Source organism: Crotalus tigris, unplaced genomic scaffold (assembly GCF_016545835.1).
Source record: "Crotalus tigris isolate CLP2741 ecotype Arizona unplaced genomic scaffold, ASM1654583v1 scf7180000018445.1570621, whole genome shotgun sequence".
Taxonomy (NCBI): domain Eukaryota; kingdom Metazoa; phylum Chordata; class Lepidosauria; order Squamata; family Viperidae; genus Crotalus; species Crotalus tigris.
The window spans coordinates 289,908-302,390 of NW_024097006.1; the positions used below are offsets into that span (position 1 = coordinate 289,908).

A 12,483-nucleotide genomic window follows, 5' to 3' on the forward strand; every position below is an offset into this window, starting at 1 on the left:
TTAGAATTGTTCAGGTGGAGAGGAGGAACAGGCTTTCCAAGCAGAGAAGGTTACATTCACCCTCCAGAGTTTCAAGAAAATTTGTGATTCCCATTTATTCCTCAGTTGATACATTTATTCCTCAATGATACATACATTCATTGACCTGAAAGGGAAAACAGTCCTTTATGATCAATACAAGAGCCAGCCAATCAGAGTTGTGCACAGCCTGGTCCTGAAACAGTGGAGAGGAGCCCCTTTGTGATGAACACAAGGAGGAATCAGTGCAGATCATGCAAATCAGAGGCAGTTTAGTTTAGTGGTTAAGGCACCAGCTTAGAAACCAGGAGACCATGAGTGTTAGTCCTATCATGGACATGAAAGCCATCTGGATCTATCTGATCTCTTTGGGCCAGTCACTGTCTCAGCCTAACTCATCTCATAGGGTTCTTGTGCAGAAAATAGTGAGAAGGAGGAAGGAATATTAGATACATCCTACTGCCTTGAGTTATTTACAAAAATAAGGCAGGATAAAAATAATCTAAAGTAAAAAATATATGTTTCTACTCTAAACATTAGACACCGATTCTCTTTTAATCTGATTTTTTGAAAGAGACTGTATGCATCTCAAATATAATGGAGTATGCTTCCACAGTGTGTCTGCTATAAGTACATGTCTCTATTTGCCTTTAAAGCAAATAGAGCTATAATTAACATGACATTATTGAAAAGAGCCAGTTCAGCAGGTAAACTTCAGTTTCTAGCATAGGTAAGTGAGGAATGGTGGGAGGCATCATTCAGCAATGTCTTTTGAATGGTAAGTTCTTCAGTCCTTCAACCCCAGAAATATGTTCAGTTCAAATATGGTACCATATTTTCACTCATGATAAAAAAATATTTTTCTCTATAAAAACATCTCCACATTCCTAATTTGTTTCCAATGTGCAAATATCCCAGGAGTGGGTAAAATGGAATTATTTGCACAGCATTTTTGTAGCAACTAAGCTATTCTGTTTCCTTTCAGAGAAAATTTACAGCATCAGTTGCCATTCATCTGAATAGCAATGGATTAGCTATTTGAGCAACCCACCAAGGAAAGAGGGAAATATGGCTGGATTCTGTTTAGCTGGACTGCAACAATATTCATTTTTCAAGGTATGTGCAAGAGATTGCTAGTGCCCTTATTAGAAGACTGCTAGTCTGACCAGCAAAATTAACTAAACTGATAATAGTCTCCTGAATCTATAGTTCTCATCCCTGAAGAGTATGCTTGTTTCCCTGCATCAGTCATTTCTCTGGCTGTGCTGTGCCTCTTCTGATAGTGAATAAATCTGCTCAATTTCTAGATCAATTAAAGAAATAAGGCAGTGTCAGAATAGCTGAGCCATGTTACCTTAAACAAAAGAGAATGTATTTGTGGGTGGAAATCAGAAAAGATTTGTAACTCTGTAGATAAAAGGATCAATAAGTTGGCGGAAAAGGTTCCTTAGTTAAATATATACTTAGATTGATTTGTGTGTAATTATAGTATATCAGGTGATTTTCATAGGATTTCAATGCTTCAGCTAGCAGCAGGTACTCTTCCCTATGGTTAATTTCAATTTTTACTAGACAGTAGAATTTACACAAATCATTTGGTATCAGGCACTTGACTGAAGGGTATATAATTAGGTAATTGTAGGAGTTTCTTGAAAACATAACAAAACCTTATTTCTAGTTAGAAATAGCTCCTCTGAGTTAGACAAAGGGAAACCTTTCCAGGAACAATGGCAAAACATAGTTTTGCAATTAAGCGAAGTAATCATTAATTGCCTTGACCAGAATGATCATGAACATGCGTTGTAAATGTTTTCCTCTTGCTAAGTATAAAGTCTAGTGTCAAATAATATGAGCAAGCTTCATCATAGGTGGAATTACGGTATTCCCCTGTATTATGAAACTGCTCATCAGGAGTCATCTCATAATGTTATCTGGGATAAAGTGGAAAGTTGAGGGATGTGTCCTCGAGTGGAGAGCCCTGCAATTGAAAGGGACACTAAATCCATAAGATCTATCTGACCTTTCCGAATTAGATTCCATTCCTTTTCTTTGGTGGCCAGGCAAAGTTTGTTTGCCTACAATGTAGGATATAATTCTTTCTGATTTCTTTTAAGACTTTTTGTCCATCAGACTTTGCCTCTGCATAACATTGTACAAATAATTTGCTGTAAGCCTGCCTGCTTCCTGATGAGCAGTCTTATACTAGGTCAGACATTCTGATATATATTTATAGCAGATCAGACACTCTGACTCTCCATAAGAGAAGCCTTTTCCAAAAGCAGTGAGGAATGTGTAGACTTCCACATGTCGCTGAACTACATGGATTGCAACTCATGCTGGAGAGACTGATCCATTTGGAAGGCTTGTTCAAGATGTAGCAACCCAAGTAATCCTGCAACAAGCCCAAATTAGGCTTTTTCTGAAATCTGTTTGTCCAGTGAGTTCAAGGAAGAAGGCATGCTGAAGGAATGAAATCTTCAGAGACTTCATTGTCCCTCTTCAAAAACAAAACAAAACAAAACAAAAAGCTCCCCCCAATTATAAGGGCCTTTTTTTTTCTTTAGGTCTTGCTAAGTTTATTTTTTAAAAAAAAAACACTTGAAAATTGGTTATCCTTGAATCAGCTGAGCAGGCAGAAACATCCAACGTCTTCTGAAGCTGGTCCATAATTTACTTGGAGATTCTGTTTCAGCTAACACATGAAAGCTGGAGAGAAGAAAGGGAGGGTGAATCTGCATTTCTTATGTCTCCTTGGTCTATTCTGACTGACAACTTCACAGGTCTCTCTGTGGTACTTCAATGTTATTTATTAGGAGATGCCGGGAATTAAACCTGGGACTATTTGCTGGCAAAGCAGACATTATATTCTCTTCCCATATACCTTGTTTTTCAACATCTTGCTTTCTGTCTTATTCTCTGACCCATTCCTTTCTCCTTCCCCACCTGTAGTAGATGTATATGCTTGTCATCAAACAAACCATGGTATAGCATCCTTTTTGGACTGCTGAACAGCGACAGGAGGAAATGAATGAATGAATTGATATCCTGTTTCACAAGTCCTTTGTTACATCAGAATTTGAATACCTATTTTTTCAATACTATTTTTCTTCTGAACCAGGCCATTCTGAATGTTGCTCATGCATAACATTCATACTTCAATGTATTTTGATGAGAAATATGAGTTGGGAATTCTATTTCCATGAGGCGATGGAAAAAGTGGATGGTGCTTTTTCCCAGTCCTTCTCTCTCCCTTGCTCTAAAGCTTCCTGCTGGCTCAAACCTCTTGATGTAAAAAGCCTCAATAGGAGAAGTTTCTCCATGACATCCTTCCTTAGATTTTAATTGAAGGGTGAGGTGTCAGGAGACTGAGACTGCTATGATGAAAGAAGGATATTAGTGTATACCTTTCAGTCTCCTCATAACTAAGATAAGTGAAGGAACCTCACTCTGAAGAATTTTATTGAAATGTTCTCTTTGGAGAAAAGAAAGACAAGCAATTGGCTATGAGAATTGGTAGATAATAAAATCAACTTCAGCAGCATGGGGAAATTATTATAGAGGAAGAACCTGCTTCAAAGACAAAATTTATTCTGCTGTTGCTTGGTGAAGATGCAGAGTTCCTTTATGACAGTCCATTCCATTGCTGGCTGTGGAATTCTGGGAGTTGAAGTCCACATGCCTTAAAATTGTCAAGGTTGAGAAACACTGCTTTATGAAAAGCCAACCACCATATTCCAGGCATAAGCCTAAATATTTCCCTGAGGCAAGTTACTCATTTGAACCAAGAAAGGCCCAAACTCTTCCAATCTCAGTGAGACTGTCTTTATTTGCCACTGGTAAATAAGTAAAATAAAATCAATCCAAAAATAACATAAAAATCCCTCCCCACCCAAAGAAGCCCCCAAATCAGATCCATGCATCATCAACCACAGGAGAGAGCAAAAGTGAAAAGAAGAAAAAGAAAGAAAGAAAGAAAGAAAAAGAAAGAAAGAAAGAAAAAGAAAGAAAAAGATAGATGAAATTCATTTCATTTATTATATAGAAATAACGGCATTATGGAGTTTTCCCAGGCCACCGAGTTTTCCTAGGCCAAAATTTGGTGGCGGTACCACCCACCCTCCCTAAGATAACAGAGAAAATGAACAAAATGACCACCAAGATTGTTTAGGTCTCTTCAACCACAGTATTATAATTCCCCTGAAGTCTTGATAACATGGAAGAGAGTCACATTGTAGATGACCTGGTGGCCATTGTTCCAGGTGTAGAGAACCCTCTCCCGGGGATTGTAGTCCAACATGGATATGTGGGAATATTGATTGTGGAAGGGAATATCTGTATACTCGTAGCTAGAAGTGTTTGTATAGTAGGCAAAATAGATTTTTGCCCCAGCCAGGTGTGAATTTGTCACATAGAGGGTCCCGCAAATCATGAAGGATTCTCCTGCGCTCCGCTTGGGGTAACCAGTGTCCCAGGTGCGTAGTATCTCCAGTGTCATGGGGTCCATCCTGCTCACCACTATGTTGCCAGCATTTTGGTTGGTGGTGTAAACTGCCCAGAGCCCATTCTCATCCACCATGAAGTCGATGTCAGAGAAACCACCCCAGGAATATGGGAATGTGTTATTGTAGCCAGCCGTGTTGAGGCTGCGTTGTACAACAATGCTCCGTGAACGGAAATGGTACTTCACCACAATGTTGCTCTGATACTTGTTGTAGTAGAGGGACCCGTTGAAAACCACGTGACCAGTGCCTGCCCAAGGGTGAGGCAGCAAGTGCTGGACAAAATTTTGCCCTGTGATGAAGTCATTCAGGGTACGATACTCAAGGACACGACGGCCTTTGTAATAGCCATCCATATACCATACCTGAGGAAAAACACAATGAATTTAATGAGACAACACTTTTAATTTTCCAGTGGCCTCAGTGGAGAGGAGAAAAAGCAGAGCAAGCCAAAGATACTTTCAGACCCAAAGTAAAAATCGAAATGGCAACCTTCCAATAGTAAAAGTGCCCTAAAGCATGGAGTATTCACCTAAACTCATTTTTGGGGGGAGGGTCACAGAAACTATAAGCATATAACACTATCTGCCCTTACAAAACACGCTCAGCTTGAATGTGGTTGGTTTTTTTATAACTTATGTGTTGTGCAAAGTTACCAGTGAAGTTACAATTCTATAGATACTAACTTGGGCCTATTGAATTCAATGTGACTGATTTTTGAGTTGGCCTCAAAAATAGGATTGCACCCTAAGACTGAAATTTTATCATCTTGAGTTCAAGTCCCAAGGGCTACCTAGTTACCTCTGAAGATGCAGATGACCATTGGAGGTAACCATCTACTGCCATCATGTAGTTGTCCAAGGTTTTGCAGCTCAGAGAGTCACATATTGCCTCTGGAATGATCATATTTATATTGAAATATAAAGAGGACTCTTAAGCTTTACAGCAGCTGCTTCAATACCCCCCACAGGATCATATATCTTAATCAGACCCAGCTTGGCCATTGGAATTTGGCGGCAGCTGACTAACTGATAATGAGCTCCCTCAATATTCTTGACCTGAATCCCTTTCAGAAGGCAGCCATTAATATACAGGAAATGTATAGCAATTTGAGGGGAAAATGGTATGAAAGGGATTCCTCTTGTGTAAAAATCTACATTAATATAAGATTTCTCAGCACTGGAAAATTTTACTATTATTTTGAGCATTGATTATTTTTGTTATTTTGACCTTGTTTATTTAGGGTAGGAATGTAAGCTGCTCAGTCATTAACAATTAGAGCAGGATGTAAGCCTAGCAAAATGAATGTATGAATATTTATGGTTAATATGACCTACAGTCTCAAAAAAGCTCTTCTTTGCTGTAAAGCTACTCAAGATTATCAAATATTAATTAGGCTTTAACCACTCAGAAAACCTTGAAGAGATTTTTTTTTTAATATGGATTCTTTGGGAATCAAGAATATTCTCCTATTCCGTTCCCACACATGCCCCCCCACATGTGTTCACCTGCACACAAACACACACACATAAACACATCTCCTTTCCTGACATGTTTAGAGATCAAACCTTTTTCCTAAGAGAAGGACAGGATGCAAATTATTTCATACTATTTACAGTAAGGGGTTGAAATCAAGGCAGTGGACGTTTGTTCAAATGAGGAAAAGACTTCAGTTGAACAATGGATAGAAATAGTATCACAGAGGCACGTTTCTCAGTACTATGATGGAATGAGTAATCATTGGTAAGAGCTTCACTTAGGACGGTCCATTTCAAATTCTCTTAAGGCATGTGCTGAGATTTGAATTCCAAGGCAAAAAAGTGCTTTGACAACTCCTTCAAGGAGATGCATCTTTATTTGAGCTTGTTCTGTTGTGTGACCCTAAGAAAAGATGCATTTGATTTAAGGAGGTTCATCATTCTCATGTGCGCTCCGAGTCACCTTTTCTCTTCCTAATCTGGATTATTGCACAAAGGAATCCCGTGGCTCTGATAGTGAAACCATCTTGATTCATTTCCCCTGAAAACAAGAACATTTTGACACCAAAACACCATGCCCTATGTCCACATTACACTATAGCCATGACAAGATTTTCAGCAGTGTGGTCAAATTCCTGGTCTCAAGGAAATGCTTTGAAATCAGTTTTAGCAGTATTTCCTTTATAGCTGTGGAACAGGAGTCTTCTCAGGAGCAGGACACAACAATCCACAATCCATCTCCTGGAATTTTCTCCCTTCTTCTTGAAGCCAAAGTGTCATAGTATCTCTCCATTCTTTAGATGGGACTAGAGGACAGCTTTGCCAACAGAGCAGTTACTGCTTTTCCTTTGAAACCAAAAGAAAAGCAGCAAAGAATTCACCATTTCTACTGGCAACGCTTAGCTGGAGTAGCAACGAGGACACTCAAGCATTGCAAAACTTCTGCAGAGGGCAAGAAAGGTGAGGAAAGCCTGTGGCTGTACTGAAGTGTCCAAACTTACAATTACATTGTTTTTAGCATCCATACTAATAGCTGTGTTGGACGTTGATTCTTTTAATATTGCCTTAAGGATTCCTTGAGAATGAGCAGCTGTGCAGAAGTATCCTTTGACAGCACTAAAATCACAATTGTTGTGGTGATGACCATCATCTTCATCACTGTCATCATCATTGCCAGAATGAAAAAAAATCCTAACTTTTAATATCCACCTTCCACCGAGTCAGAATGGCTGTCTTTCCTTACATCTCTAACATGGTGCCCTGCAGTTTATTTAAGCTACAACACCTTTTATTAGCCCGGTTAACAGCCAGGGTTGATGGTTGAAGAGGTTTAAAAATATTGTTAAGATTGCCAAGGTACTTTCATGTTTTGCCAATATTGTTTGTGGTGCAAGCACAAGCTAGAAAATAATGAGGAATGAACCTGGCACTTTCTGACCTTCTCCTTCCAATGCTGCAGAATTTATCTTGTTTATTGATTGTGCTGCTTGGTATAAGAATACGGTATTCATTTCCTGGTGCTAGCAATGGGGAGTATTTTTTCCAAAGAAATATTCCTGCTGATGAGTTTTCTAGTTCCTCAGTTCCAGAATGCATTGCAGATGCTTCCTAACGTCCAGTCTCCTCCAAATTCTGGTGTTCAGTTCATCTATTTTTCTTTATATCTCTTATATTTTACATTTCTAATCAATTGAGCAGAAGGGGCTCTGTCACTAATTTTCTGATGCCAGGGGATTCTTTTGGAATTCTTCAGCGAACAGGTCAAGTGCTTTTGATTATAATAATAAGTACACACACACACACACACACACACACACACACACACACACACACACAAAACAATTATTGAAAGAAAAATTTATTTCCTGTCTGTTATGAGGCAAAGGCATTCACTGGGAGCTACCAGCATTTTGTAAGAATTTGCAGGCGACAATTTTTGTTTGAAAGGGTGTCCATACAAAAAGAAATTAATTTTAGTATGAGTAAGAAGTGATGATTTAGCTAACATTCAGCATCTGGGCCCCTGTATGAAAATCTCATTTAGGAAGATGAGCTATTTAATCACCTACAAATTAGAAATAAATCCTGCCTGCATCCATGCAGCTATGAGCCACACTGAAGACCTGCAGATTTCCTGCTGCTGTTGGAGTCCTTGACAGCACTCTCATAGAGCCATTAATCTTTCCTGCTCATTCTGTTTGGAAGTTTGTCTTAAAAATATGATCCATAAACTCACGTTGCTACTTTCCCCTTACTATCTGACTGCAGTAAAACAAGAGAAAAAAGAAGAAGAAATGCACCTGGTATAGCCTGTAATGAGATTGAATGACTGGCAACTTCTCCATTCATTCTAGAGCTTGCCATAGCTGGGCCTGGCACAAGGCCTGGGGAGCCGGGATCCTCCTACTATATTAGGAAAGCTTGGTCTGGATAAAGCTACTCTGTGTAGATCAACATGGCAACATCTCACTTAAAGAGTAGTGGCAGGACACTGATTGGCAGGTGGGGTCATCTTGACAAATGAGAATCTTCAAAAACTTCTCAAGGAAATGAGCCAGCTATTCATAAATCATCGACTGTAATTTAATGATGGCAAGCATGAGGTCTGAAGGGATTGTAGCTCTCACCCTTATGTATTTGCTGACTGGGAAAGATGGGGATGATTTTTGTGCAGAGGATGCTGTCAAAAACAAAGGAAAAATAAATAGGGGCTAGGAGGAAAAGACCTTCAGTAGTTGTGTAGAAGAAATAATTTGGAGGCATGTAGCCAGTTGCCCGAGAGTTAAAATAAATAAATAAATAAATAAATAATTTAAAAAAAAAAACAGTTTTCCCAGATTCAGGTTCATAGGATCTAATGATGCAATTATTTGAAATGAGCACAAAAAGAACAACAAACCCACAGGCAAGTTCAGCAAAGACACTGGGACAGATCTAATTGTCTAGGATACTAGAGGATGGAGATAAAGAATAGTAGAAATACTTAGGCGAGAATAATGCCTGGTCATAGAATGGGACCACAGCATGTATGAAAACTAGAAAGAGGTTGGGTTCACACTTGGTAGAACAAACAGTGAAAAAGAGAACAGAAATTTTATTATGGGCACAGACCAGAGTTACACTTGAAGTTAATGTCTGACTTAATGAATTAGTCACAGTGGCCAAGTTAACACATAGCACCAAGCCATAGAACATATTTTAGAAAAGGCAGGTTCAAACATTACACTTGCCCAAACCAGACAATCTACTTTCTAGTACCATGTGGAAATCCAATCAGTAAGAGCATATTGGTTATGATGACCATGATCAGGCCTTTTTTCAGAGAAAAGTCCTCTAAAGGTAACTTTCGCTATGAAGAAATAAACATGGCATCAGTATGAGTTCTAGGAAATGCAATGGAGGCGCAAAGGTGACATCTTACAAATGCTGCAATTTGTTCCTTGAAAGGATGTCGTAGTGGCATTTGCATTATATATGGGTCATTGTTTTGCCATCACCAGGTCAAATATCATACTTGGCTGAATCAGATAAAGGAGTCACGACAAGATTAATTTTAATACAATATTTTTTCTTAAATTATCTTTTACTATATGCAAATTATTTGCAACTCTGTCTCATTTTGTTCTATTTTTGGAGGGTATACCCTGTGACTCTGCAAATCATCTCTTTCTATCTCTAACCTATCTCCCTATTGGATCACTTTAACTGGTCTGTTTACTTGATGACTTCATATTTGATCACTACCTGGGAAAAGGTTCCACCAAAATTCTTATTCTCACCTTGAGGCATTCAAGAATATGTGGGACTCCTTGAAGGCCCACATTAAGCTTTTATTTCATTTTCATGTTATTTATTAAACTGATGTCATACCTTTTATCTACTTAGATAAAACATTCAAGGCAGGTCATGCTGTATCCTTATGATCCAATCACACTTGATGTCTTGCTGAACAGATCATGGATCCCTCTTTTCAAAAATCATCTGTCATTTAGTTTGATGAAACAGAACCTACTTGAGACATTATTTCAAAGCCAGGGAAAACTATGGACATTCTTAAGGAGAAATTGTTAGGTGGTGGCCATAGATGCTAGATGAATGCCTTATCTTTCTTTGTTGAATCATCTGTTTAGCAGTTTGTAATATTCATGGCTTCTCATGCTTCAATTAAATCTTCTTCTGATTGGGGCTTTTTAAAAGAATTGTTACTGGTACCACTAAGAGCATTTTTTTTCTACTCCAGGAGACATTTGGCAATCACAAGTTATAAAGCCATTTATACTCAGTTTTAATTTGATGCCCTATGAATAAGGGCAACCTCTGATTTAAAGAAGTTGAAGTGCAATCAGCAAAAACAATTTGCCCAGAGTAATTTCTTAAGGGATTTCAAATAGTTTAGGCTAATGCCCATAATCCTAAGGCATGATGGAACACTTTGCATCGCTTAACCTTTTTCTTGTCTGCCAACTTTATTTTCACTTGTTCTTTTTTCTCAGCTCTCTGTTTCCAATTTTTCTTTTGGATGGTTCTGAGGCAGGAAATAAATCCTGGTGAGATGACAAGTAACCCCATCATCAGGGTTGCAGAGGAAAATTAGAGATGGGAAAAAAAAAGGCAACTTGGCATATAAAATGGAGAGATGTTTGTTCCATCTCAGTTGCTACGGTTCCTCAGGACACTGTTGGTTGTTTCCTCAGTCCTGAGCAAATGCCATAACTACAAATTTTGCTGTCAATTCCAAAGTTTGTGAAATAGAGAAGCCAAGATTAGACATTTTCTTGTAGGTTTCTATGTCTGTAGCCTGATCTTGGGACACAAAGGGAGTAGTGCCCACATCTCCAATGATCTGCTTCCCTTTCATTCCTCTTTAAAAAATTAAGCTGCCTTCATCTCCCCGTTTCGGTCTGGTTCTGCCCAGCATCTAATCTGTAGCTTTTCTCTCTTGAAAGCTCAAGGATGTCTTTTGAAGTTTAAAATCTCTTTCCTTGTATTTTTCCAAAGAAAGGGAGAGGGGAAACCTGCGTAACATCTCAAAGGAGAGCTCAGTGCTTTTTAAGACCCCAGAGGGAAATGTCAGCTAGAAAAAACGATAATGCAAACATTTGCTTGATCACTGTATAGGTCCTATAGGATGGAAACTGAGTGAAGATGCAAATAAATATGACTCTCCAATTGGCCTCCAAGAGATAAAACTTTGAAAGGAGAGGAAGCTGATACTCAGTCTTCAATGTTTATGTATTTTAGTTTTTAAAATCCTATCCCATTCACAGGGGAATCTCCCTTCTTTTTATCCTCAAAATAACAATCCAGTCAGATAGAATGAGCTTACAGAATGACTAGTTCAAAGTCATCCAGATAAATTTCTATAGCAGACTTGAATCTTCCATGGTTTGAATCTGGATCTCTTCAAGTCTAGCCCAATATTTTAATCATACCACCACATTTTAACTCTCCCTTAAACTATGGCTAATGTTTCATATGAACCATGAACATTTGCCATGCCTCATCATGACAGTGTGGGAGCCATGATGGTCAGTCATGACAGGGAGTAGGCAAATGATGAAATGAGCATATTAACATGACCTGCATGTATATAAGATCATTACAAGGAATCTGTTTCCAGAACTGGCTGTGTGAATATATGGAGCAGAGTCTGTGCTATGACGCTATGCCATTATTCTGGTGAAAATTGCAGATTCTCTGATAGAAGCCCTCTTCATAGATTCACACAGTCAGTTCTGGAAACAGATTCCTTGTAATGGTTCTTATACTTAGATCTGAGCAATGCAATTTCAGAAAACAAAGTTCAATACAAAACAATACTAAATGAGTATGAAACATGTTTCTGTGGGTATGTGTGTGTAAAATGAGATAGAAAAGGTGTAGGCTAGGTTACCAGCCATGTAACTTAGGTCAGGCTACCTACACTGTTTTGGCCAGCATGCCACAAATACAACCAAAACTCAGTTTTACCCCCCAATATACACACATTCTTCGACGCAAACTAGGATTTCTCATATAGATTACCCCACAGGCCAAGCTATTGTTACCTGCATGCCACCAACTGGGAGGTATATGTAGTGTTCTAATAGCCAAGGGGAAGAGCTAAAATGTCATGGATGGATGGAGTCGATAAGATTCTCAAAAAAAAAAAATGGTAATGGATGAGTCAATGCATGGGCTTGGAATGGAAGGTCAACGAGGAAAAAAAAGTGTGGTGAAATATAATGAATGGGTTGGTATGAATAGGTTTTGGCACTGCTTCTTCTTTCTGTTCTTATCTCATGCCTTAAACATTTTTGGCTTTATATTTTATGTTCCTTTCCTGTGCTCTGCCTAACATTATTTATCCCTCCAAAAGGAATCATATGATTGTTTGAATATAATTCAGCCTTCCTTGGATTGTGGCCATCTAAAATACAGGTGACAGAAATGTATGCTAATTCTTTTCATAAACAACTAGCAAACGGTAATTAATACATTGCACATAA

General features: G+C 38.5%; 1 protein-coding gene across 3 annotated transcripts in view; it reads right to left on the reverse strand.

Annotated features, from left to right (window-relative positions):
* Window positions 1–4,034: 4,034 nt before the first annotated feature.
* The window catches only part of OLFM2 (olfactomedin 2), a 218,059-nt gene continuing 209,610 nt past the window's right edge, over window positions 4,035–12,483 (reverse strand). For all 3 annotated transcript variants that reach the window (XM_039352553.1, XM_039352552.1, XM_039352551.1), the window contains exon 6: window positions 4,035–4,882. In XM_039352553.1, the coding sequence (XP_039208487.1) occupies window positions 4,205–4,882 (678 nt within the window). In that variant the 3' untranslated portion in view covers window positions 4,035–4,204. The remainder of the gene's footprint in view (window positions 4,883–12,483) is intronic.